At 41.2% G+C, this 27806-nt stretch overlaps 1 protein-coding gene across 1 annotated transcript in view; it reads left to right on the forward strand.

The window, feature by feature from the left end:
* Positions 1-1051: 1051 nt before the first annotated feature.
* The window catches only part of LOC125481841 (xanthine dehydrogenase/oxidase-like), a 48239-nt gene continuing 21484 nt past the window's right edge, over positions 1052-27806 (forward strand). The window contains exons 1-4 of the mRNA XM_048593768.1: positions 1052-1564; positions 4660-4715; positions 15022-15123; positions 22410-22579. Coding sequence (XP_048449725.1) covers positions 15024-15123; positions 22410-22579 — 270 coding nt within the window. The 5' untranslated portion in view covers positions 1052-1564; positions 4660-4715; positions 15022-15023. The remainder of the gene's footprint in view (positions 1565-4659; positions 4716-15021; positions 15124-22409; positions 22580-27806) is intronic.

Raw genomic sequence — 27806 nt, forward strand, 5'->3', positions numbered from 1 at the left:
GTTCAATTATTTTGCTATGCTCCCCCTATCTTTTGACCTTGTTTTTCAGGCTGAATGGAAAGGTCTTGAGGGATATAGAGGTCAGATGGGACTAGTTTAGTTTGGAATTATGTTCGGCACAGACTGGTTGAACCGAAGGGTCTGTTTCCGTGCTGTATGATTCTAAGAAGGGTCTTGAGGTGTAGTGGCAGTGTCTGTATCTCTAAACCAGGAGGGTGAAGTTCCATCTGCTTCAGTGATTGTTATAAGTCCTCTGAACAGGTTGATTTTAAAAATTAATCTATTACATAAGACTCAATGTCCATGTGCTCGTATGGTTTCATTGTGAGTGTGTAGATTTTCGTTATCAAATTTTTGTAATCTCCTAATTTAGTACAGCAGTGAAAGTGTTAACTTGGCTCCTTTCTTAGCAGTTGTTCTCGAGAAGCCGCCGGAGAGAGTTCCTCCTATTCCAGAGATCGGTCTGAATTCGCTGTGATTTCACTGGCGTAAGTGACACTGAAACTGGGAGCTAGCTGCTTTTGTCAATTGTTAAAGGTTCGCTTTCGACTGCGCGCTTTCTTAATTTAAGAAAGTAGATCAGAATGCACTGAATATTTCGCGAGGATTGCATTTAATTTTTTTCCCTCTCTGGCCTCGATAGTGAGCTATGTTTACATAATTCCGTTTCTTCCCACCTCCATACCCTACTTTCACGTGACCTCAGTGTTACACCAAGTCTCGATGTTGCTGCGTGTTGCGCAGACCTAAAAGAGACAGGGCATTGAGAGATTTGCTTTCGTAAACTTCAGCTGTTGAGAAACAAGGTCAAAAGATGGGGGGAGCATAGCAAAATAATTGAACCATTTCTTACGCAGCTGAGCAAATGGCAAGGGTATGGTGTCCTTTAGTTCACGCAATGATCTGCACTGCCCCCCTCCCAACAACAACAACAACAAACCGATTAAAACTTCGTTTTATAGAGACCTGTCAGCGTGGGGTTAGTCTCCCCTTAACGGGAAGTTGTACTCGAACAAGTCTTGGCACAAACGTTTTTATCAAGTGAAACACCACATTGTACTGGAAAAATGCTCAGATTTTCTGTTCCAACAGTTTTGTGTCTTGTGGAAACAAACTATTCAGGGCTAACAGTAAAATCTTATATGAGGACTGAGATTTCAAGATCGTGTGATCATGGACATGAAAAAGTTTGTTCATTTGAATGCTGAACATCAATTGCAGTATTATCTTTCCAAACTTGGCTAAAGTCTGGATAAACTGGTGTGCTCCACGGAATGTTTTTGTAGTTGAACTGTTGCTAAGCGCATGTGGGGTCTTGGGGTGGAAACAGTCAGTAGAGTCGCATTTTTAATCAAAACGGAAAGAACTGCGGATGCTGGGAATCAGAAACAAAAACAGAAGTCAGAGTTAACGCTTTCGTCCGGTGACCCTGAGAACTCAAAAAAGCAAAACGGTTACCAGGCTGCACTTTGTCTCTCCAACATAGCGGAGACCACATTGTGAGCAATGAATACAGTAGACTAGACTGAGTGAAGTGCAAGTAAAGCGCTGCTTCACCTGGAAGGTATGTTTGGGCCCTTGGATACTGAGGAGGGAGGAAGTAAAAGGGATTGGTGTTACACCTTTCGCAGTTGCAGGGGAAGGTACTGTGGGGATGTGTTGGGAATGAAAGAGGAGTGGACCAGCTTGTCCTGGAGGGAACAGTCATTGCAGGAGGCTGACAAGGGAGGGGAATATGTGAAGGTGGTGGAAATGGCGGCTAATGATCCTCTGGATGTGGATGTTGGTGGGATGGTAGGTGAGGACAAAGAGGAACTTACCGCTGTTGTGCGAGGGAAGACTGAGTGAGGGCTGAAGTGTGGGATATGGATCGGACACAGCTGAGGGCCCTGTCAACAACAGTGGGGGCGCTGGGGAAATCCCAGTTGAGGAAGGAGGTGAACAATTTGGAGGCTTTCTTGTCGAAGCTAGCCTCATCGGAAATAATGCAATGGAGACAGAGGAACTGGGAGAATGGAATAGGTGTTTTTACAGGAAGCAGGGTGTGAGGGTGTCTAGTCAAGTTAACAGTGGGAGTTGGTTGGTTTGTAGTGGGTATTGGTGGCCAACCTATCCCCAGAAATGGGAGGAGTTGGAAGAATCAGGTGAAGGTGAGGGTGGGGTGGAAATTGGAAGCAAAATTGATAAACTTTTCCAATTCTGAATGAGAGAGGGAAGCAGCACTGATTATGTCATCGATTGTACTGGAGAAGGAGTTGTGGGTGGGGGCCAGAATTAGATTGAAACAAGGAATGTTCCACGTACCCCATGAAGAGACAGGCATAACTGGGGCTCATGCGGGTACCCATGGCCACCCCTTTTGACCTGAATCAAGTGAGAGGAGTTAAAGGAGAGGTTATTAAGAGTGAGGACGAACTTGGCCAGGTGGAGGAGGGTGGTGGTGGATGGGGACGGTTCAGGCCTTTGCTCCAAGAAGAAGTGGAGTGCCCTGAAACCATCCTGATGAGGGATAGACGTCTAAAGGGATTGCATGTCCATGGTAAAGAGGAGGTGGCTGGAGCCTGCAAACTGATGTAAAGCATCATAAGAATTGCGGATATAAGTGGGAAAGGACAGGACAAGGGGGGGAAAGAATTCAGTTGAGGTATGAAGAGATGAGTTCTGTGGGACAAGAGTAGTCAGAAACAATAGAGCTGCCTGAGTAGTCCTGTTTGTGGATTTTGGGAAGGAGATGGAAGCGAGCTGTGCAGGATTGGGAGACTGAGCTTGGGCCGAGTGGGGAAAGATCACCAAATGAAACTAGGCTAGTGACCGCAGTGGACACAATGATCTGATGTTCCATGGTGGGGTCATGGTCCAGAGGGAGATAGGACAAGTTACCTGAGAGCTACAAGCCCAGTTTTGAAGAAGGGTCACCTAACCTGAAACATTAAGTCTGATTTCATAGATCATAGTATCCCTACAGTGCAGAAACAGGCCCTTCGGCCCAACAAGTCCACACTGACACTCAGAGCATTACAACCAAGCCATTTCCCTACAACCCATTTAATCTACGCATCCCTGAACACTATGACAATTTAGCATGGCCAATCCACCTAGCCTGCACATCTTTGGACTGTGGGAGGAAACTGGAGCACTCAGAGCAAACCCACGCACACACGGGGAGAATGTGCAAACTCCACACAAACAGTCACATGAGGGCACAACCCGGGTCCCTGGCGCTGAGAGGCAGCAGTGCTAACCACTGAGCCACCGTGCCACCCAAAAATTCTCTCCACAGTTTTTTTTTATTCATTCACAGGATGAGGGCATCGCTGACTAGGCAGCATTTATTGCCCATCCCTAATTGCCCAGAGGGCATTTAAGAGTCAAGCACATTGTTGTGGGTTTGGAGTCACATGTAGGCCAGACCAGGTTAGGATGGCAGTTTCCTTCCCTAAAGGACATTAGTGAACCAGATGGGTTTTTCCTGACAATTGATAATGGATTCACAGTCATCATTAGATTCTTTATTCCAGATATTTATTGAATTCAAATTCCACCATCTGCCGTGGCGGAATTTGAACCTGAGTCCCCAGAACATTATCTGAGTCTCAGGATTAACAGTCCAACGATAATACCACGAGGCCATTGTCTCCCCTCAAGTTGCTGCTCCTGCTGAGCTTTTCCAGCAATTTCTGTTTTTGTTTCTAAAGTGAGTTGCAACAGCTTTCGAAATGATTTACTACAACCCAGATTTCTTCAGAAATCAACATTATTCTCTACAAAAATCTGAAAAGTCCCCATACTCAGTGCTATCTCTGTTTTCTCCTCAGTTTGTTTTATTCAGTCATGGGACATGAGCTTTGCTGGCTGGTCAGCAATTATTGTCCATCCCTACTGCCATTGAACAGAGTGGCAAATACACTATTTCAGAGGGTAGTTGAGAGTCAGCCACTTTGCTGTGGGTCTGGAGTCACATGTAGGCCAGACCAGGTAAAGATGGCAGATTTCCCCCCGAAAGGACATTAGTGAACCAGATGGGTTTTTCTGACATTCGGCAATAGTTTCACAGTCATTAGTAGATTCTTAATTGTTCCAGAGATTTAAAAAAATTGAATTCAAATTCCACCACCTGCTGTGGTGGAATTCAAACCTGAGTCTCTAGAACATTAGCTGGATTCCTGTCTTAATCTATCAAAAATACCACTAAGCTGTCGACTCTCCTAAATGCTACCAGACCTGCTGAGTTTTGCCAGCGCTTTCTGTTTTTGTTTCAGATATTCAGCATCCATAGTTTTTATGTTTTATTACTCTGCACAACATTGCAGAACTTGTGTAATTGTTGCTACACTTTATAATTGTAGACACAAAGGTGATACATTCATTACACCAAATCCCCTGACACCTATAACACTATTTAGCAATAGTGTGTGTAAGTAATCCAGCATTGTGTATTGGGCAATACATTGCATGTCCTGGGCATCGCAGATTGCTGGATTGTCTGCACTGTTTTGTCACTGGCCACAGGAAAAGCAAGCTTGTTGTCAAATTCTTCACGAGTATCAAGAAGTTCCTGTCGTTGCATTGCTGAAATGAATTAAAGTTGGTGCTTTATGTGAGGCCACGTACTTAATAATGCAAGGAGCCTTTCTAACACCACCATTTATTTTCTTGCAGTTACTCAACCTCATCAGTTTAAAAAAAGAATTGAAATTGTGGAGATTTTCTTGCAGGTACTACATTTTTGTTCTCATTGATGTTTTTAAAATTGTTTAATCATTTTCTTGCTCTCTTTTGTTTATCTAATTTTACTTGGTTCGTCTTACTACCTTCTCCATCATTCTCTGTTTCCTTAAATGTCATTGATAAGGAGAGTACTGCTTTCTGTCTGCTCTGGTCCTTTGAAAGAGGAAGAAGACCCTTCTTTATTTTGAGTGTTACTCCTACCATGCTGCATGAGGGTAGTTTTTTTTTAAAGATCTATCCATGGAAGACAGGGCATCTGTGGAGGTGGTGATGTAGTGGTAATGTCATTGGATTAGTTATCCAGAGCTCGAGACTAACGCTGTGGGGACGTGGTTTGAATACCACCATGGCAGATGGTGATATTTGAAGTGAATGAAAATCTGAAATTAAAAGCAAAGTCTACTGACAACTATTGCCAATGATCATTATTCACATCTGGTTCAGTGATGTCCTTGAGGGAAGGAAATCTACTGTCCTTTGCCTGGTCTTGCCTACATGTGACTCCTAGTTGACCTCTGGGCAATTAGGAATATGCAATAAGTGCTGCTCCAGCCAGGCTTTCCTTTTCCCATAGCACTTTGTACAAATGAATTTTTAACATCTGGGCAATCCAGAAGCAGCAGACCACCTCCTGAGGTCTCCTGCATCTCAGATGCAGCCTTCAGCCAATTTAATTCACTCCATGACAGCGTTAGGATCCTCTGGGATAGCATACTGGAAATGCAGTCCACTATTCCTGTAGTCTTGACAAAAGTGAAAAGGTTTGATCACCAGAAAAATTTACAACTCCACTTTGCTGTCTAATTCTGATTTGAAATCGTACATTCAACCACACTTGGGTTGGAAGACTGGTGTTCTGAACTTTATTTTTCTCCATTTTATAATTTATTCCTAAAATCTGCAATGCTGGATTTTGCACTTCTCTAAACTTCTAAGAACTGTAACTGAAGAAGCCGTACCTAGGGACCTTTGTACCTAAGATGGCACCATAAGCAGCAACTTGTACACTTTGTACTCATTTGAGTATTTGTGACCGTAAAGCTAATTCTAATTTGGGTACTTAACCAAAAAAGCACCTTTTTGAACAAATTTGTCCTGAAATGATGGTAACGAAGAAATAGGGGGTAAGAGTTGTAGAATTTAAACTAGCTACACGACACCTACCAAAATATGCGCTTTAAGAGTGAGGGGGTAAAAGGGGATAATACTATTCAACTGTGCCAATTGGATTACAAGATTCAATGAATTGATTTCGTTCACTGTCTTTCCATTTCCTTTGTTAGCTTTTCCAGTCCTTTTAATGACACTAAGTTGTTTGCACCAATATTCCAGTCATTGGTCAGGAATTGATCTTTTCAATACTTGGGAAACTTGCTTTCAGGATAGGATCAAATTACTGCAGATGCTGGAATCTGTACTAAAAACAAAAAATGTTGGAAATCACAGTGGGTCGGGCAGCATCCAGGGAGAGAGAGAGCAAGCTAACGTTTCGAGCCTAGATGACTCTGCTCTGATGAAGAAACATTAGCTTGCTGTCTCTCCATGGGCGCTGCCTGGACTCCTGTGATTTCCAGCATTTTTTGTTTTCAGTAAGCTTTCTTTCTCCTTCCATCGATAAGGTTACACAAAGAAAGCAGTTACAGGAAAAGTGGATGTGAACAACTAACTTCACTGGTACAGCTCACACAAGGGAGAAAAAGAGCTATATGTTATGTTTTCCCTTCAGAGGTTAGATTCTGTCTGCTATACTGTTCATACACACAGTCCATCATCAGGGCAGACATCAGTTCAAAAGCTGCTCTTAGATTGAGCGCTCTTGCACCCAGAATAACTGGTCAATAGAAAAGCCAACCAACTCCATGTCACTGGGCAAACTGTCTCCACTTGTTTGTTCAGGAACAATTTGCCCAGCTTCGATGTTTCCAAACAGTAACATAGTTTCTCGTGCACCTGTTGGCTGCATTTGATGTGCCAGCTATAAAACGGCCCAGTAAAAGTTTGTAAACTGCAGCTATTCTTTTTTCATACAATTTCCTTGATTCAAAGCAATAGTTTTCCAGTTTTGGTCCACTAATAATAAAGACATTAATCTTCACAGTATCGAGAAACAGCTGAAGATACTGCAAAGGCTACGGTCCCTGACAACATTTCAGTGATAGATGAGTGCTGGAGAAAGTACTGTGCCCCTAACCAAACTACCACCTAATTATTGTCCCCTCATTTTTCAAGCACTAGTTCATTTCATCAATGACATCTGTCCAGTTGTGGAGAATTACCCAGGCATGTCACATCCCCAGAAAAGCAGGAGAATTCCAACCTTGCCAATTATCGCCCCTCTGAGCCTTTTTTTAAAAAAATCATATCGGCCTCACTGGCCAGGTCAGCATTTGTTTCCCATCCATTACTCTTGAACTAAGTGAATTGCTCGGCAATTTCAGAGGGTTTTAAACCACATTGTTGTGGATTTGGAGTCACATGGAGCCAAGACCAGGTGAGGATGTAAGGGTAAAGAGGTGTAGAGCTGGATGAACACAGCAGGCCAAGCAGCATCAGAGGAGCAGGAAAGCTGACATTTCAGCTCAAGACCTTTCTTCAGAAATGGGGGAGGGGAAGGGGGTTCTGAAATAAATAGGGAGAGAGGGGGAGGCGGATAGAAGATGGATAGAGGAGAAGATAGGTGGAGAGGAGAGAGACAGGTCAAAGAGGCGGGGTTGGAGCCAGTAAAGGTGAATGTAGGTGGGGAGTTAGGGAGGGGATAGGTCGGTCCAGGGAGGACGGACAGGTCAAGGAGGCGGGATGAGGTTAGTGGGTAGGAGATAGGGGTGGGGCGTGAGGTGGGAGGAATGGTTAGGGAGGCAGGGATGAGCTGGGCTGGTTTTGGGATGCGGTTGGGGGAGGGGAGATTTTGAAGCTTGTGAAGTCCACATTGATATCCTTGGGCTGCAGGGTTCCCAAGCAGAATATGAAATGCTGTTCCTGCAGCTTTCGGGTGGCATCATCTCTGAGGATGTAAGGGTAGCAGGTTTTGTTCTCTAAAAGACATTAGTGAACCAGTAGGATTTTTATGGCAACTGATAGTTGTTGCATGGTCCTATCACTGAGATTAGTTTTCAATTCCACATTTCAATTTATTGATTGGATTCAAATTCCACCAGCTTACATAGTTGGATTTTGACCCATGTGTCTGGAGCATTGATCTGGGCCTCTAGATTACCATACCCATGATTATGACTGCCACCAATTTTCCCTAAAGTCTACTTGCAATTATCAGCGAAGTGTTGGAAGGTGTCATTAACATTGCTATCCACAGGCACTTGATAATAATTACCTGCTCATTGACTTGTAGTTTGGCCACTGAGGCCAATCAGCTCCTGATCTCATTTTTGTTTAAACATCTGACATAGGAGACAACTCCAGAGGTGAAGTGAGGGTTACTGTCCTTGACATTAAGGACAGTATTTACTCAAGTAACGCAAGAGCCCTGTCAAAACTGGAGTCAGTGAGAATCAGGGAGAAAACACTCTCCTGGTTGTGATTGTTGGAGGCCTGTCATCTCAGCTGCAGAAATCTCTGTGGGAGTTCTTCAAGGTAGTGCGCTAATATTCAGTATGATCAAGCAGAGTCAGCATGACTTCAGAAAGCAGAAATCATGCCTGACAAACTGCACTGGAATTCTTTGAGGAGGTAATAAGAAAGGTAGATGAAGGGGAAGCAGGGGATGTAATGAATTTGAATTTTCAGAATGTGCTTGATAGCACACGGTGTGTGAATGTACTGTAGACAGGTTTGTGGATGATGGACTGGGTGAGATGGCAAGTGGTGAGGATGATAAAGTCTGCAGATAGATTAAGTGAGTGGGCAAAAACTTGAGGTTTTATGAGGTTATGCATTTCATCATGGAGGAGCTGCATGCTACTTAAATGGAGGAAGACTGCAGAAGAGGAATTTGGGAGTCCTCGTCCATGGATCACAAAAAGCTAGCATCCAGGTTCAATGGGTAATAGGAAGGGCCAATGGCCTTTATTTCAAAGGGAATGGACTATGAAAATCCGGAGGTTTTGCTGAAACTATACAAAACACCAAGCAGACCACAGCTGGAATACTGTGAACAATGTGGGGTCCCTTTAGAGTCATAGAGATCTACAGCACGGAAGCAGACCCTTTGGGCCAACTTGTCCATGCCAACCAGATATCCTAAATAAATCTAGTCCCATTTGCCAGCATTTGGCCCATATCCCTCTAAACCCTTCCTATTCATATACCCATCCAGATGCCTTTAAATGTTGTAATTGTACCAGCCTCCACCACTTCCTCTGGCAGACCATTCCATACATGCACTACCCTCTGCGCGAAAAAGTTGCCCCTTAGGTCCCTTTTAAATCTTTCCCCTCCTACCTTAAAGTTATGCCCTCTAGTTTTGGACTCCTACCCACCCCAGGGAAAAGATCTTGTCTATTTATCCTCTCAATGCCCCTCATGATTTTATAAACTTCTATAGGGTCACCCCTCAGCCTCTGACACTCCAGGGAAAATAGCCCTAGCCTATTCAGCCTCTCCCTATAGCTCAAACCCTCCAACCCTGGCAACATCCTTGTAAATCTTTTCTGTACCCTTTCAAGTTTCACAACATCCTTCCTAAAGCAGGGAGACCAGAATTGCATGCAGTATTCCAAAAATGGCCTAATCATTGTCCCGTACAGCTGCAACATGACCTCCCAACTGCTGTAATCAATGCACCTACTAAGGAAATGATATACTAGCATTGGAGGCAGTCCAGAGAAGGTTCACTAGGCTGATCTTGGGTATGAAAGGGACCCTCTTTTATGAGGAAAGGTTGAATAGTTTAGGCCTGTGCTTATTGGAATTTAGAAGAATGAGACCACCTTATTGAGACACAAAGTTCTTAGGGCAGTTGACAGGGCTGATGTGGAAACATGTTTTTCCTTTGGGTGAATCTAGGACCAGAGGACATGATCTCAGAGTAAGGAGTTGCACACTTTATAACCGATAAAGAAGAATTTCTTTTTTGAGTAGTGAATCTGGAATTTTTTTTTTCGCCAGAGGGCTGTTGAGGCTGGACCATTAGGTATAGTCAAGACTGAGGTAGACATTTTTACTCAAAGGAATCAAGGGAAGAGGCAGAAAAGTGGAGTTGACGATTATCAAGTCGGCCAGATTTCATTCGATGGCAGAGTAGACTTTATGAGCTGAATGGCCTACTTGTGCTTCTACATCTTATGGCCTAACCATTTCTAGCTGCTTCAATGACCATTCCTTCAGCATGAGGTCAGGGGTGGGATTTTCACTGCAGTGTTCAAAACAATTTATGAGACACTGAAGTTGGCCATGTCCAAATGCAGCGAGACCTGGACAATATCCAGAAATAAAGAAAATGTATTTCTCAAACTTTATGAGCAGAGTAATTTCTTAATCCAAGAGAGCACAGTTGAAACAGAATTGTTTATCTCTACTTTGTGGATTTATGCCTCAATTTCTGGATATGTAGATGGGCTCTGGTCATTGTTATTAACATTATTAAAAACATGGCATTGCATAAATTGCTGGTGTTTGACCTGATGGGATCAAGTAAAACTGTAGACCACCAGTACAAACTGAGAAAATAGGGCTTGTATTGAATGTGCTGAAGTTTAACTTGACCCTACAGATTAATTTGTATGACAGGACTCCAGAGAAAATGGTTGCAATCTGATTCCTAATAACACTTGGAGAAGATATTAAGAAAACCAATTGATAGAAAGCAATGTAAAGTATTTTGGATAATCTAGATAAATAGATAAGGTCTTCTGGTGCTTACCTGATTGGCATTTGGAGAAAGGAAGGACTTTCTGAGAAGAGCCTCATTGCCTTGTAAGACCAGGAATTTTGCAAAGCCTGAAAGCTCTGTACCTTAAGCAAGATGGTTCCTGAAGGTCGTTACACCCCCACCCCACCGGAAGAGGACGAACATACGAGAAGGATATATTTTATTTATTTTCTGTGCAAGGTTGGTATTTGCCTTCAAACCAGACCTTTTTAGCCTGTTTTCTAAAACACAATCCGTGGGCATTACTCATTTGAGGAACCTCCACCCCCAACATCAATTGACAATCCAAATACTACTTCTAAGTCCGCTTTGTGGAGTTTGAGATTTTCCCATATCTGCACTCCCGAACCAGGAGCAAAAGTTCTGGCCTAAATCTCCAGGCTGTCCCAGTAGCTTAACTAGTTAGCACGTGAGAGGCAATTAGCTGAATGTGAGAGAGCACATATGACTCCCACGGCCTGATCTTGATGTGTGAACACAAAACACTTTCTTCAGAGATAGCACACTTTACTAAATACTGGGAAATGTGCAAACATTTACTTCACACAGGCTACGTGAATTGGAGAGAAACCAGTCAAGACAGTGTTGTTAACTCTCTTTCTAACCACATGCATCCAACAAACTGTTCAAGTGCTAGCAACAGTTAACATGCTATCAAAGATACAGACAGGATTTCTTTAGAACAGGTGGTACTGACCATATGCGACAGATGTACTTGTTCTAATTGTTCAAGTAAAACGCCTCCATTCTGGAATATCAATTTTCAAAAGGGAGACTGCAGGATTGTTTAAAGATTGCTTTTGATATACCTTTGTTCAGCATGATCCCCTTACAGCAGCCTTTGCAGGTATGATGCTTGCACTATTCTGAAAGAGAAAAAAAATCATCTGTTTCTGGTAGAATTGAACAGTTATATAGAAGTATTTGTCTATCTGTTGCATGAGAGATTTGCAAAACACCCAATCAAAGGAATTCAACCGACTGATTTGTGAAGTCATTCAAAGCTTGTGCATCATTTTAAACTGGGCTGGCTAAATAACAGTTACTGCTTGCTGCTTTTTAAGAAATAATTAAAATTGTTCATTTTGTTGGTTTGAGCATGCTAAAAACAAACCACTAACTGCAGCCTAAATCCCAGTTGGCTTGGGCAAACCACAGTGGGTTAAAATGAAAATGAGCTGACTTTAATCTGTAAAACAAAGGATGTTACCAGCTTTGAGAAGTTATAGAATCATTCAATCCCTACAGTGCAGGTAAAGGTCATTCAAACCATCAAGTCTGTACCGATCTTCCGAAGAGCATCACACCCAGAACCAGCACCACCCTCATCCCCGTATTTACCTAATCCACCCAGCCTACACATCCCTGAACACTACGGGCAATGTAACATCGCCAGCCCACCTAACCTGCACACCTTTGGACTGTGGAAGGAAACCGGAGCGCCCGGCACGAACCCACGCAAACTCCCCGCAGAATTGCCCGAGGTTACAATCGAACCGGATTCCCTGGTGCTGTGAGGCAGCAGTGCTAACCACTGAGCTATCCCAAAAGTCACAGCGTCGCTCTGTACAGAACCTGTTGCTCTCCTGCCACTTCAATTCTTCCCGAAGTGTGGCAGCACAACGCTTGAATCTCCCTCCAGGAAGATGCTGTGTGGGTAGAGAACCTCCATCATAGATCACCACTGGTGGTGTTATTCCTTCACCTCTAAAGATACTTTCCCTTCATCCTATGCACTCTCTTGCTCTATACTGATATGTTCCTAATCAATCTGTTCAGATTGCTATTACACAGCTCTGGAGCAGTGGGACTTGAACCTGGGCCTCCTAGTCCATGGGTCGGGGCATTACTACTACACCACATATATATTTTGCTCTCTCCCACTATCTAACACTACTCTCTCTGTCCATGACTGATGTTATCCTGACTGCCTGCTCAGTTGGATAGGTTAAGAGTCTGGTATTTTTCTGGCATTTCCAGGGCAGCTACTTTCTTTCCACTGGGTGTGTCCAATTGAAATTACTCCATGTTTATAAAGTTGAGCAGTGGAAAGATATGGTAGAGAAATAAATCTGGATAGTATAAGATGTATGACATGGAGGAATGATCAGTAATATAAAATCAGTGCCATTGAGGTAATTTTTGTTTGAGCACTAATGAAAACTTAGTATGCCATTAACAGTTCAGTTACCTTTTGAATGCATCAGCCAAAACACCTTTTTTTCCCCGAGCATTTGGTGCTAACAAGTGACCGAAACCTAAGGAATAGGATCAGGAATAGTCCACCATTTAATAAGACCATGATTGATCTTTTAAGTACAACATCATGCTCTCCATGACTTCCAATGCTGAATCTGTTCTACTTAGAGGAGTGGGGTAAACTTCCAGATTTAAAATTTTATCGTGCATGTACACTCTACCAGATATTGCCTGATCTACATCATCAGCATTGGGCAATGATCACTTCACTTTTCCTTTCAATGCAAAATCCAGCCCAGTGTATTTATGCAGGGTCGTGGAATGCATTGCCTGAAGCAGGTCCATGAGGTTAGCAGCAAGGCTGACCAGGGTGACTATTTCAAATGGAAGATCTTTCAACCAGAAGATGGCCAGGCTTTTCACACTGTGTGTGGACAAGGTCGAACAATATGCCTCATACAATTTTGCAATTTTTAAAGTATACTCAAAGAAAGTTTAACAAACATGTTCAAAACCAGCATCCTAACATTCCAAATTCTTATGGCTATGTACCTGGATCATGGGAAATCAATGATACAACCTATGGCACAAAATTTACAAAGCTTATGCAGGTCCTACTGTTTATGTCAACAGCTGTGGGCCCAAGATCATTTGAATTTTGGACTCCAGTTCTGTCCTTCCGTTTTAAATTCTAAACACTGGTTTGAGAATTTATTAATGAGCATATTTAATCTGACTTCAGAAATGTAAACTACAGATATTCAGTACCAATGACTGCATTGTATTCTATTCTAGCAAACTTTAATTCCTGTTACACGGTCTCCCCAACACAATAAAAAAAAATCCCCGGCATTAGAGAGGAGTTGGAGTTTGAGATTTGGTGATAAGGATTTTCCCTCTTGTTTAATGGAGTAATTTGGTAAAAGTGTACATTATCAGCTCTACCTTGACTCCTGAAACACAAGCAGAAATTGCTGGAGAAACTTCAAGTCTGGCGGCATCTATAGAGAGAAAACAGTTTTGAGTCCAGTGACCTATCTTCAAAACTGAATTCAGTATTCTAAAGACTCCATGTTGATTCTTTATTTCTGTCCACAGATATTGTCAGACTTGGAGTTTCTCCAGCAATTTCTGTTTTTGTTTCTGATTTCCAGCATCTGCAAGTTTTTGTTTTACAGATGAAGATTCAGTGGACTGGAGACATTAAATCTGCTTTCTTCCCATAAATGCTGCCAGACCTGCTAAGTTTCACTAGCAATTTCTATTTTTGTCTTTGTTTTTGTTTGCTTCTGATCAGTTGAGTATTAGGCTGTAGCTGTGTGTTGCTACTGTGTGTTGCTCCCTTTTGGCCTTGGGAAGGAGTGTTTGGTCCTTGTGCCTTGATACCAACTGGAAACCTGCTCTCTGACAATAACTGCATTTGTCTTCCCAGATAAACTGGAAAAACTAAACCTCTGTCAGAAGGAACAAGACGCTGCTCAATTGAGTTTTATCAGGTTAAAGTGCAGTTTAATTGCAAAATGATTGGAGCATCTATGAAGGTGTTTATTCTGTTTCTAATTCTGTTGACTATTTCTTAACTGCACGTGTAGTTGTGAAAGCCCTGCTGAATTCAGGATTCACACCCCACACCTTTCCCCCTGCTGGTACAAATGGATCTGCTGAAAACGTGAGCTGGTCTCTACTTTTGGGTGCTGCCTATCATTTTAACAAACCTCCAGATTTGGTTCACCTCTGCAAAATTCTGTACCTGTTATTTCAAACCGCAAGAGAAATTACAGTCAAATGTCAAGATGTGTCGAGTTTTTTCAGTTGGTGTCTTTGGGGCAGCATGAGGACTGAATACATTGAATAAATGTAACAGTAGTTTTTTTTTGGTCTGAGTACAATGTTTAATGGAAGTACACTTTATATGGCTGATGATGCAAACTAGGTCTCAATAGTAGCAAGCACAGGTTGGAATACCATCAAGAACCAGCAATCATAGTGGTTTTAAAGAAAAATGCCTCCTGCTTCAGCATTCCTGTGTTATAGTAACACCTCTGCAACTGGTTTTAAGTTTGCAAACTTAAAACAACGTGGTACAGCTTTCCTATATTTACTTTTGTTTCTGTCTCTGCTTTCTTTTAAAGCACAATATGAAAGATGACCTGGTACAATCTTAAGTCCAATGATTCACACATCTGTGCTTCTGTTTTGAGAGTTTTTTTTTCATACTTTGAGCATGTACTATTGTTTTTGTTCTGATTGCTGTTTCTTCATGAGTTTAGAGATGGAGACTGCCTCATCCCAGGGACAAAGTAATGACTTGGCAGAAGATAGGACTGCTGCACAACGATACATGATTCGAGTGAATGGAGTTTTACATAATGGTAAAACCTACATCTTGTGAATAATTATAGACTGAATGACAAGTCAAGACAGTCTCAAAATTTGTTCCATAGTTTGAGTAACAGTAGGCATAGATGTTTTTTAAAATTTCTAGGTTTAGTAAATGGAAGCATCACTTAATGCAATTTCACCAACCTATGGATCAGCTTCTGAAATCTCTAAGGATTTTTAATAAAACTGCCTTTCTTTTCTCATCTTCTTTACCCCCACCAACTATTTTTTGAAAAACATTTGGCTGCTTTTTGATGTGTAAAGTGAAGTTTACTCAGCTATTACTTGCATAGAGACTAGCTAAAACATTATAGCTGAATATTATTACATTTTTGATATTTTAGCGAAAAAATATTGACTTTATGTTGAAGTTTTTCATCACTTTTGTGTAATTATTCAAACCAGTGAAGAGGAAATGCTTAAAAAAGACCCAATTAAGGCCATGCCTTTAATACATACTGGACTTTTTTAAAAAAACAAAACTGGATTAAGTCCTTTGTCCGTGGCAAACAAAAATGAACTTTTCCAATTTTCTAAACCACATGACCAAGAATTTGGATTGGTCAGCTGGAAGACCCAAAATCACATTGTTCCAAGAAAACTGGATTCTCAAGTTAATATTGTATTGGCTGAATAAACTAATAAGACTCAGGGACAAAGTTAGAAAATAAGTTTCCAAGAAACAAGTGAGTGCGAGTGGAACATAAGTTTCAAAAATCGATCTGTCAAAATAAACTTTACTATAGGAATAGGATCAAAGGCTTGAAGGAGACATTGAGTAGGTTCACTGGGGCTGATAGACAATGGTAAAAGTAACTGATAGAAAAGTCCACAGAATAGATCATAGACTTGAAGAAAGTTAGGCACCAGGGATAGAAACTCAAATTCTTCTGATTCACCAAGAAAATCAGCCTTATCCAAAAGCAAAGAGAAATAAATGTATGAATCTGTATAGTAACCTGCAAAACAAAACTTTACAGGGTTAAAAATACATCAAATTAATGAGTTAATAGAACCAGAATAAGGAGTTTGAGATGAGACTAATAAGAATAGTTGACAACCAAAAGACAATTCCAGTGCTGAAGATATCACAAATATTAACAAGGACTCTTCATTAAATCTACAGGTTTGACAGTGCCCAATTAAGAAAACATTGTTAAAATATTCTTTGATTGAATTTAGGGATCATTGGCAAGGCTGGCATTCTTTTTTGTCTACCCTTATTTGCCCTTGAACAGAGTCGCAAGGTGAAGCTGTTTCAGAGAGCAGTTAATGGTCAATGCATTGTTATAGATTTGGAGTCACATCAGCCAAACCAGGTGAGGACAGCAGGTTTCCTTTACTAAAAGTATACCAGTAAACCAGATGAATTTTTACAAAAATGTTAGTTTCACTGTCACTGTCACATAGACTATTCTAGATTTTGTTACATGAATTAAAATTCCAGCAGCTGCTGTGATGGGATTTGAAGCATTAACCTGGGTCATTGGAATGACTCGCCCAGTGACATTACATCATCATCTTCCTAGCAATTAGAATGGGCAGTAAACGCTGGCCTAGCCAGTGGTTCCTCATCCCATGAACAGATATCTTTCCTTTGTATAAGCCACCCATGTCCCACATGTGGGCATCCTTTTCTGCCGAGTGCTGTAGACAAACCTTCCCAGTACTCTACATCACTGCTTAATTCTGAAAGATCTCTCTAAATATCCTTCAAAGTGCAAAGGTAACTTGATGCCATGGAACAGAGCTTAACCTTTGCATCATAAGAAACAGGAGGGTTAAGCCATTTGGCCCCTTCAGCCTGCTGCACCATTCCTGCTTCACCATGTCCCCGCCTCCCTAACCTGTCCTTCCTCCCACCTCAAGCCCCACCCCTATCTCCTACCTACCAGCCGCATCCTGCCCCCTTGACCTGTCTGTCCTCCCTGGACTGACCTATCCCCCCCTAACTCCACACCTACACTCACCTTTACTGGCTCCACCCCCGCCTATTTGACCTGTCTGTCTCCTCTCCACCTATCTTCTCCTTTATCCATCTTCTATCTGCCTCTCCCTCTCTCCTTATTTATTTCAGAATCCCCTTCCCCTCCCCCATTTCTGAAGAAGGGTCTAGACCCGAAACATCAGCCTTCCTGCTCCTCTGATGCTGCTTGGCCTGCTGTGTTCATCCAGCTCTTCACCTTGTTATCTCACCATTCAACTAGATCACCAAGTGAGGCTTTACATGCACTATCCCATTATCCATGACATCTTCAATATCTAGAAATCTATAGATCAGTCTTGACCGTAATGAACGAGTCTCTATAGCCTTCTGGAGTAAAGGTCAAATATTTGCTACCCTCTGAAGGGAGAACTTCCTCCTCTCTCATTCCCAAATGGCTAATCTCTTATTCTGAGTGTGTCCCTACTTGTTTTAGAACCTCCAGGCAGGGAAAACGTCAGTACTGCACCTACCTTGTTAATCCCGAATGGGATCACCCTTATTCTTCTAAACTCGATGGCTAAATCTCCTCTTACAGGAAAATCTCACCACTTCGACAATCAGTGTGGTGAACTTTCATTGCACTCTAATTACACGTATACCCTTCCTTAGGTTAGGAGACCAAAACTGCACCCAATACTCTGTACTACTGCTACATTACTCCTGGGTTCAAATCCTCTTGCAACAGAGGTTAACATACTACTTACCTTCATAATTTCTTGCTGCACTTGTACGCTAGTATTTTAGTAAGACATGAACAAGGGCAGGCAAGTCTTTTTCGATCAACATTTCTGAATCACACCAGTTTGCAAATACTCTGCATTTGTTCTGAGGAGGGGTCACTGGACCCAAAACGTTAACTCTGATTTTTCCTCACAGATGCTGCCAGACCTGCTGAGTTTTTTTCAACAACTTCTGTTGAAGCCTTTTGTCTTGTATTCATCAGAAAATTTTGCAAGAATACAAATTCAAGAAAAGAAGCGTTTATACTGCATGAGAAAAATGCTGATTGGTTGCCATGAAAAATGTACCCATTGATAGTTAAGCTTTATTTAGATTTTAAACCAGACAGATCAATGCTGATTGGCTAAGGGCTTGCCTGACAAATGAACATACAGGGAGAAACAGAAACATAGAAAATAGGAGCAGGAATACACCATTCCACCCTGAGGCTAATCTACCAATCATTATGATCGTGGCTGGTCATTGAGCTCAATACCCCAATCCCTCTCCCACGCCCCCGTATCCCTTGACCACTTTAGCCATAACAGCAATGTTTTGGCTACAATCACTTTATGGTCATGAATTCCACAGGCTTGCTGCTCTTTGGTGAAGCAGCGATAGTCTAGTGGTATTAGCATTTCACATTCAACCAAAAATCCAGATAAAGTTCTGGGGACCTGGCTTCAAATCCCACCATGACCAATGATTTGAATTCAATAAATTTCTAGAATTACAAGTCTAATGGTGACCATGAAACCATTTTCAGTTGCCAGAAAAAAACCCAATAACGTCCTTTAGAGTCTTTATCAATACGTAAATGTACCTACTAGAGAAGGAGCAAAACTTGACTTCTCTTGGGAAAAGAGACAGGGCAAGTGACTGAAGTGTTAGTAGGGGAACCCTTTGGGACTAGCAATCATAATTCTACTAGTTTTAAAGTAGTTGCTAAAAAAGATAACCCTTCCATAAAAGTTAAAGTTCTTAATTGGAGTAAAGCATATTTTAACGGTATGAGTGAGACAGCGATGGTATTTTGGTGCAGAAATGTCCATCCACCTCAATTGGGAACCTCATTGGCTGGCTGCCAGTCACTGGCCCTGCATTCCACACTGCCCCACCCCACAGCTGGAAATTGGATGCCCCTCCCTACTTTGTGTGTGCTTATTGGCCTTTGCGAATGACCCTCAGCAGGGGCAGGGATTTTGAATCCAAATCTGCAGGCAACCACTAACTTGCCAAAAGAGATTTCAATCTACAGTCAAAGTTCCAAATAAAATTCCGCAGGTACATTGTCACTGTATGTGGGTGTGTTAGGAGTTTTATTTTTATTTTCCTGTACTTTGAAACATTTGAAGCAATATAATAAAATGTGAAGAGCCATAATAAAATGTAGTAATATGCTGGAGAAATTCGACAGGTCTAGCAACATCTGCAGACAGTTCTGTCCTTCTTTCTTCACAGAAACTTCTAAATCTTCTGACTGTAGCACTTCCTGTCTTCAATTCAAATCTCCAGCATCTGCAGTATTTTTCTTTTGTTAGTGAGGAGCTATTGGGAGTAGCTAATTTTGGAGACAGGTTTGTTGCTGTTTTATTGATTTACTTAATCTCAGTTGAGATTGTTCAGAAATGTTACAGATGTTTTTTTGCTTTGCTTCTGTGGAACCTTGCTTAATTATTTCTCTTCTTTCTACACATCATGCTGCATTCACTATCCCTCCACTGTTTTATGCACAGAATGTGCAGAAGGGGTACAGGAGAATTCACTTCTCCAATGTGAACAACTGCGGACAATTTCAAAGTTTGCAGATAACATTAAACATAAAAGAACCGCAAAGTGCAAGAAGGATGGTGTGGAACTCCAAAAGGACACTGACAAGTTTGGAGTGGGCGGATGGGTTGTAGATAAGGCTCAATGATGAGAAGCAAGAGGTGATGTACTTTGGTGGGAAGAACATTGAAAGGCCGTATAGCAGGTGCAGGATCAGGGTGACCTAGGTGCATAGATGCACAGATCATTCAAGGTAGGATAGGTGGAGAGAGCAGTTAATAAAGCCAAGTACACTGTATACGTTATTAATAGAAACATAATATGCAAGAGTAAGAAAATGATGTTGGATTTGTGTAAGACACTTGTTAGACCTCAGCTGGAGTACTATGTATAGTTGTGGGTGCAGACAATTTACAAAAATCTTTCAGGAATGAGATACTTCAGTCATGAGGATAGGTTGAAGAAGTCATGGCTGTTTTCTCTTGGAAGAGAAAGCCAAGAGGAGATTGAGTTGATTGAGGTTTTCAAAATGGTGAGCAGGCTGGATAGGGTAGATCGGGAGAAGCTATTCCTGCTTGTTAAAGAGAAAAAGAATGAGACGGTATAAATTTATAGTTACATGCAAAAGAAACAAGGGTAATGTAAGGTGAACTTTCTTCAGTAAGTAGTTTCGGACTGGAATGCACTGCCTGGCAATGCAGTGGAGACAAGTTCAATTGAGGCATTCTAGAGGGCATTGGATAATTATTTGGATAGTAACAGCACGCAGGGATATGGAGAAAAGACAAGAGATTGGTACTGGGTAATAGAACCAGCGCAAGTACAATGTGCCAAACAGCCTCCTTTTGCACTGTAATTATTGTGATGAGCACAAGATGTCAGCAAGACAGACAAAACTGGAGATAAATTAGATTGTATACTAGTCTTGTGAAGAAAATGATTATTTTTGATTTGCATATGTATTTATGTATTATTTAATTTGTGCAGTTATGTTGTAAGGTGTTTGTTCATGCTTATTTTGTCTTTTCCCAATAAAAGTTTGAAACTCAGCTAAATGTCTCCTTCACTTCCTTCAAAGCATGGGTTGGGTATGTTGGCATCATTTCCAGTGGCTAGGACAATGCTCCAGTTTCATCCTTTTCCTTTTGCTGTGGTTTGATGCAACTGAGTGACTTGCTAAACTATTTCTGAGGGCATTGAAGGATCAACCAAACTTCTTGCTTATGTGCCACATGTAGGTCAGACCAAGTTAGGATGGCAGGTTTCCTTTCCAAAATGGCAAACTCAGCAGGGTCTGGTAGCATCTGGCAGAGAGAAGCAATTAACCTTTTGAGTTCATTATGACTTTGGAACTGTCCTGCCAGAATGTTGAGTTTCTCCAGCATTTTGTGTTTTAGTGACAGTGGTTTCATGATTATCATTAAGGCTGTAGTTGTGGGATTTGAACTCCTGTCCCCAGAGCATTAACCTGGGTCTCTTATTACCCTTCTGGTGGAATTACCACCATGGTACTGCCTCCTCTAATACTTAACAAATGAAATCTTTTTAAGTTAATGTTCCAATCCCCTCTGTTACCATGCTTGTGTATGTTCCGTCAGCAAGATAATGAAGACTTTTTAGTACAGAAACAGACTTCCAACAACCAGAACTATCATCTCAGCCCAGGATGTCACTGTAGGAGATTCTCAGGGTAGTATTTTTGGCCCACCCATCATCTGCTTCATCAATGACCTTTCCTCCATCAGAAAGTCAGAGATGGGGATGTTTGTTAATAGTGTTGAGCACCATTCACCGTTCTTCAGCTACTGAAGCAGTCCAGGCCCAGATAACATTAGGTAACATTCAGGCTTTCTCTGACAAGTGGCGAGTAACATTTATCCTGTGCAAGTGCCAAGTAATGACCATCCTCAACAAAGATTCTGACCATTTCCCCTTTTATTCTCAATTGCATCACCATCATCAAAAACCTGAGCGTTACCATTGAACAGAAATGTGATCAGCCATATGAGTATTGTGGCAACATGAAAGGTTGGGAATTCTGCGGTGAGTGTCTTGCCTCTTGAATCCCCAAATCCTGCCTGTCTTGATAACTTAGGAGTATGATGGGATACTCTGTATTGCCCTGGATGAGTGCAGCTCCAACCCTTAAAGTTTGACACCATCCAGTAGAATGTAGCTGACTTAATGGGATTCCTGTCTATCACCTCAAACATTCACTTTCACCAGTACATGTGACTGTTATGTGTAGCAAATGGCCAAGTTGTCTTTGACAGCATCTTCTAAACCTGTGACCACTACCACATAGAAGAAAGGCAAGAGATGCATGGAAACACTGTACCTGCATGTTCTGCATTCCATACAGGCCCTGAATGTTCTGTTGCTTTTTCTTTAATGTCTCTGGATCAAAAACCTTGAGAATTCCCTTCCTAACAGTACTCTAGATATATCTACATCATATGGCCTGCTGTGGTTCAAGGAGGTGGCTCTTGACTACCTTTTATTAGCAGGAATTGGAATGGGCAGCAGATACTTGCTCTGTCAGTGATGTTCGCATCCCATGAATGAATTAATGAAAGAAGGAATCTTGAGGAGTATAAATGCAGGCATAGAAAAGTTGAATTGAGTGGCCTGATTATGAACATGAGAATCTATAAAACTACTGATAATTAGTTAGAGTTGCGGTTATGTTAAGTGTAATTAAAAGTTGCATGTACTCTCCTGACCCTTCATGTAAGCTTTATCAAGTTTTATTTCCCCTAGCTCTGACTAACTGCATTTTTTTTAAACCTCTCAAAACAGTGAAAAATGAAGACCCTCGGATGTGTCTGGCTGAATACTTGCGCTCCAGTCTACACCTTTGTGGAACAAAGACTATGTGTTATGAAGGAGGTTGTGGTTGCTGTGTTGTTGTGCTTGAATATGACAACCCTGCGAAACCAGAGAAAAGAATCATCAAGTCAATGAATTCAGTAAGCTGATGTCTGCTGCATTTGTTATTCAGCTTGTATCTGTTTTGACGACAAAATGACCTTTTCCAAAATACATTTATTCATGCATATGCATATGTATCCTTTCAGTTGTATGGACCTCCATTATCCCTACCCCTGAAGGAACTATTTTTTCTGTGCAGATGCCCAGTATCTTTCAATGTCCCAAATACTGACCCACCCATTTTCAGTGATGCATATAAACATTTGTCAGGCCATTTTAGTCTGCCTTGTTGTCAATTTTATATAACAGAATCTATTTTAGTGCCAAGATAGATATGTATTTAATCTAAAGCAATTAATCAAAAGATCTGTTGTCATAATGTCATGCAATACAGAAAAGGCTGTTTGGCCTATCGGGTCTGCACTGATTTTTTCTTAAAGAAAACACCTACTTACATTGGTCCCACTTCCCAGTGGTATTTGAGGAGGAAGAATAACTTTGTAAAGCATTGTAAGGAGCTAGGAGTAACTAATGTTCTGGCCAACTGGGCTTGAATGCATCCATAGCAAATGAGATCATAGGAACAGAAGTAGGCCATTCAACCATAGAGATAACAAGGTGTAGAGCTGGATGAACACAGCAGGCCAAGCAGCATCAGAGGAGCAGGAAAGCTGACGTTTCGGGTCTAGACCCTTCTCATTCAACCATAGAGTCTGCTTTGCCATTCAGTGCGATTATGGCTGATGTGATAATCTTTAACTCCACTTTCCTGTCTCTTGCCTATAACCCTTGATTCCCTTACTAATTAAAAATCTGCCTGTCTCAGCCTCTGCAGCTCTCTGGCTTGGCATCTACTGTACTCTAGGGTAATGAATTGCATAGATTCACGACAAAGTAGAGGCGGTGTTTCCTTGTAAGGGGCAATCTAGACTGAGAAATTATAGTTTTAGTGTTGTTGGTGTGGCTACAATAAGTGGACTGCAGTGGTTCAAGAAGGCAGCTCACCACCACCTTCTCAAGGTCAACACAGCTGGGTGTAGTTGCTGACTAGCCAGTGATACTCACATCACACGAATGAATGAATATAAATGATAACAGAAGTCGCATCCCTGTTTGAAAATGATAATCTAAAATTAAGTTCACTTCAAGAACCAAACTGGTTTGGTTGATCTGTAATTTGAATTATACGAGATCTAGGAACTCAAAGCTATTCTTAATAAAGCCAGTATGTGAGCACCTGATCACAAGCATTCTCTGCATTAGTTCCTGCCGATTTGTCTCTTTAATCATCAATGATTAGCAGTGCTAACCTTAGACTACATTAGAGTTAAGGAGTACTGGGAAATTCTCCAATTGTCTTAATTTTATTTGGACATCTGATCTACAGAAATGAGCTAAGGTTTGCATTATTTCTTGTATACCATTACGTTTGGAAAGACAGCCAAAGCGCAATCTGGATTGTCACATCCAAGAATCTTGTTATTTATCACAATTCCAAAAGTCAGCTTTATGAATTATTCAAATTTTACTGTACTTCAGTATCTTGCTGTATCATTTGTATTCTTTATATTAATTGACTTGTAAATAAATTTGACCATTTGTCAACATGTACATACCAGGAAGAACAGAATGACCTTGCGGATATCACCTATAATTTGCCGCAGACAGTATACTATATTAATAATTAATCCAATAAATTTATTAAATTATTTTTAATATGGCTAATCATTACATTTGGGCAAATTAGGTCAAACTAGCAAATATAAGTACAGAGATAGCAAGAACTGCAAATGCTGGAATCAGAGATAACACAGTGTGGAGCTGGAGGAACACAGCAGGTCAGGTAGCATCAGAGGAGCAGGAAAGTTGACGTTTCGGGTCGGGACCCTTTTTCAGAAATCAAATATGAGTACAGGTGTTTGTTTTACATTTCCAGCATCCGCCGTATTTTGCTTTTATTCATAGAGCAAACTTAATATGTCAATAGCACGTAAGAAACAGAAATGGCTCCTCTTCTAAAAGTATTGAAATGTGAAGCTGTTTTCAAGCTAAAAGTCATAATATTTACTAACTTGTCAAATAACTATACTGTAGCAAAGGAATTCAATGAAAAAGTGATGTGAGAATAGGAGGAGGAGAAATTCACTTTGTAGCAAATGTCTGAGATCAGAACAGGGACCAGCCGCTGGCCTGATGTTGAGAAGCACGCATTAGAATCGGTCTTCAAAATTGTCAGAATCATCATCATCCTATAATCACTTAAGTATGCTACAATTATGAAGTTTATAAGGCTTTCCTAAACTATCAGTGAATATCAGAAACGTTATTTTGCCAGAGACCTACAGAGAGAGCATGTGGAAATCTAAAGGCTTTATGGTTCAACTTGCCAGAATGTGGGTGGAAGCTGAAGCTTGAATAAATAAAAACAAATTCCAAGGCGTTAGAATGAAGCTGCAAGATATACCTAGCTCCGACCAGAAGGAAAATCTTCAGTAATACCCTCAATACAAAGGACAGTTTTCAAGCAAGATGTTACCAAGTAGATAAAGGTAAAAGCAGAAGTCTCAAGTTAAGAATCATTTTAGGGCATTTAATGTCCACTTAAAGGACAGTGTTATGTATACCCTGTCGAGTGATTTTGCGGTTGTGTTTAAAACAAAAAAGGTATTACTTTCTGTAATTTGAAGTGTAAGTTGCCAACAATAATAGTGTTTAATTACTTAGGCTATTAATCTTTTCATAATAGTAAACATCTTGAACCACAAAATATTGGTGTACCATCATTTTATTATTGGAAGTTTATATCGCTTTTTAAAAGTTATCAATACATACTAATATCCTAATATGTGACCCAGATAAAACCCTAAGTCCAACAAAGATTTCAAATAACTAGTTGATGTAAACATTTTATGGGACAAACAACTCCATATTGCAACAGAAGAGCAAAATTGCTAAGATACGACCAAGAGACCTCTGCTAAAATTATTGGGTTGTGATGCTTCATGTGACAAAACAAAGTGACAAAAACAAATAGTATCCATTAAGTCACATCAGCAACATGGATGGAACGCCCATGAATTTTGATTTACCCTGTGCCCAAGCTATAGAATGTAAAGATGCAAACTCATCTCCAGCCTCTGAGACGCAGGACTCTGCTCCGCCCTCTGCAACAGGATCTCGACTTCCTGATCCACAGAATGCAATCAATAAGGATTGGTGTCAATACCACCAGCACGATAATCGTCAACACCGGTGCCCCCAAAACTATGTACTCAGCCCCTGTACTCCTTATATGCTCATGACTGTGTGGCCAAATTCTGCTTTAATCCATTTGTAAGTTTGCTGATGACGCCACTGTAGTGGGCCAGCTCCTAAACAGCGATGAAACAGAGTGAAGCAAAGAGGTAGAGAGCTTTGTGGCATTGTGTAAAGACAGCAAGCTCACCCTCAATGTCCACAAATGAAGGAGCTGGTCATCAACTTCAGGAAGCAGAGTGGAGGACATGCCCCTATCAGCATCAATGGCGCTGAGATGGAGATGGTTGAAAGTTTCACGTTCCTAGGAATAATTATCACCAACAATCTGTCCTGTTTCATCCACATCAACACTGTGGTCAAGAAGGCACACCAATATCTCTATTTCCACTGAAGGCTAAGGAAATTAGGCATGTTCACAATGACTCTTACCAATTTTTATAGATGCACCATAGAAAGCATCATATCTGGATGCATCACAGTGTGATGTAGATTTTTGAAGAGGTGGCAAAGAAAATTGATGAAGGCAGAGTAGTAGGCATTGTCTGTCTGGACTTCAGCAAAGCATTTGTCAAGGTTCGGCATTGTAGACTGGTTAGTAAGGTTAGATCACACGGGATCCAGGTGGAGCTAGCCAATTGGATACAAAATTGGCTTGAAGGTAGGAGACAGACGATGGTGGTAGAGGGTTACTCTTTGGAGTGGAGGCTGTTTTTTGTCATTAATATAAATGCTTTGGATGTGAATACAGAAAGTATGGTTAGTAAGTTTGCAGATGATACCAAACTAGGTGGTATAGTGGACAGTGATGAAGATTATCTCAGACTACAATGGGATCTTGATCACATGGGCCGTGGGGCTGAGGAGAGGCAGATGGAGTTTAATTTAGAGAGATGTGAGGTGTTGCATCTTAGTAAGGCAAAGCAGGGCAGAATTTATACAGTTAACGGTAGGGTCCTGGGGAGTGCTGCCAAACAAAGACACCCAGGGATGCAGGTGCATAGTTCCTTGAAAGTGGAGTTGCAGGTAGACAGGGTAGTGAAGAAGGTGTTTGGCATGCTTGCCTTCATTGGTCAGAACATTGAGTATAGGAATTGGGACATCATGTTGTGGGTATACAGGACATTGTTGAGGCCACTTTTAGAATACTGCATACAATTCTGGTCACCCTTCTATAGAAAGGATGTTGTTAAACTTGAGAGGGTGCAGAAAAGATTTCCAAAGATGTTACTGGGACTGGAGAGTTTAAGTTATAGGGAGAGGCTGAATAAACTGGGGCTTTTTTTTCCCTGGAGTGTCAGAGGCTGAGGGGTGACCTGAAGAGGTTTACAAAATCATGAGGGGAATGGATAGAGTGAATAGCTAAAGTCTTCCTCCCAGGGTAGGTAGTTCAAAACTAGAGGGCATTAGGTTAAGGTGAGAGACCTGAGGGGTAACTTTTTCACTCAGAGGGTGGTGCATGTATGGAATGAGCTACCAGAGGAAGTGGTAGAGGTGGGTACAATTAACATTTAAAAGGCATCTGGATGGGTATTTAAATAGGAAGGATTTAGAGGGATATGAGCTAAATGCTGGCAAATGGGACTAGGTCAGATTGGGATATGTGGTCAGCGTGGACGAGTTGGACTGAAGAGTCTGTTTCTGTGCTGTATGACTCTGCCTCTATAAGTGGAGAAAAGAGCTAAATTAGGTTCCCTCTGGGTTACCCCTTGGATTTATTGGTAAATATGCTCCATTTAATGCTTCTAGTTTTGGATATTTCCATAAGTAAAAGCAATTTTTTCCATATCTACCCTATCAAACACATATTATCTTAAAACTATCCATCAGATCACCCCATAACTTGATCATAGACTATTATCAGATCTGAGAAAAAAATGAATAAATATAAGTCATCTCAACTGGTCAATCAAATCTGACCTATTCAATGATACCATTTACTCACATGATTAAACCTCTCAGTCATCTAATATTCTGAGAAAATCAAAATCTGTGAGAAAAGTTGCCACT

Source organism: Rhincodon typus, chromosome 3 (genome assembly GCF_021869965.1).
Source record: "Rhincodon typus isolate 14 chromosome 3, sRhiTyp1.1, whole genome shotgun sequence".
Classification (NCBI taxonomy): Eukaryota; Metazoa; Chordata; class Chondrichthyes; order Orectolobiformes; family Rhincodontidae; genus Rhincodon; species Rhincodon typus.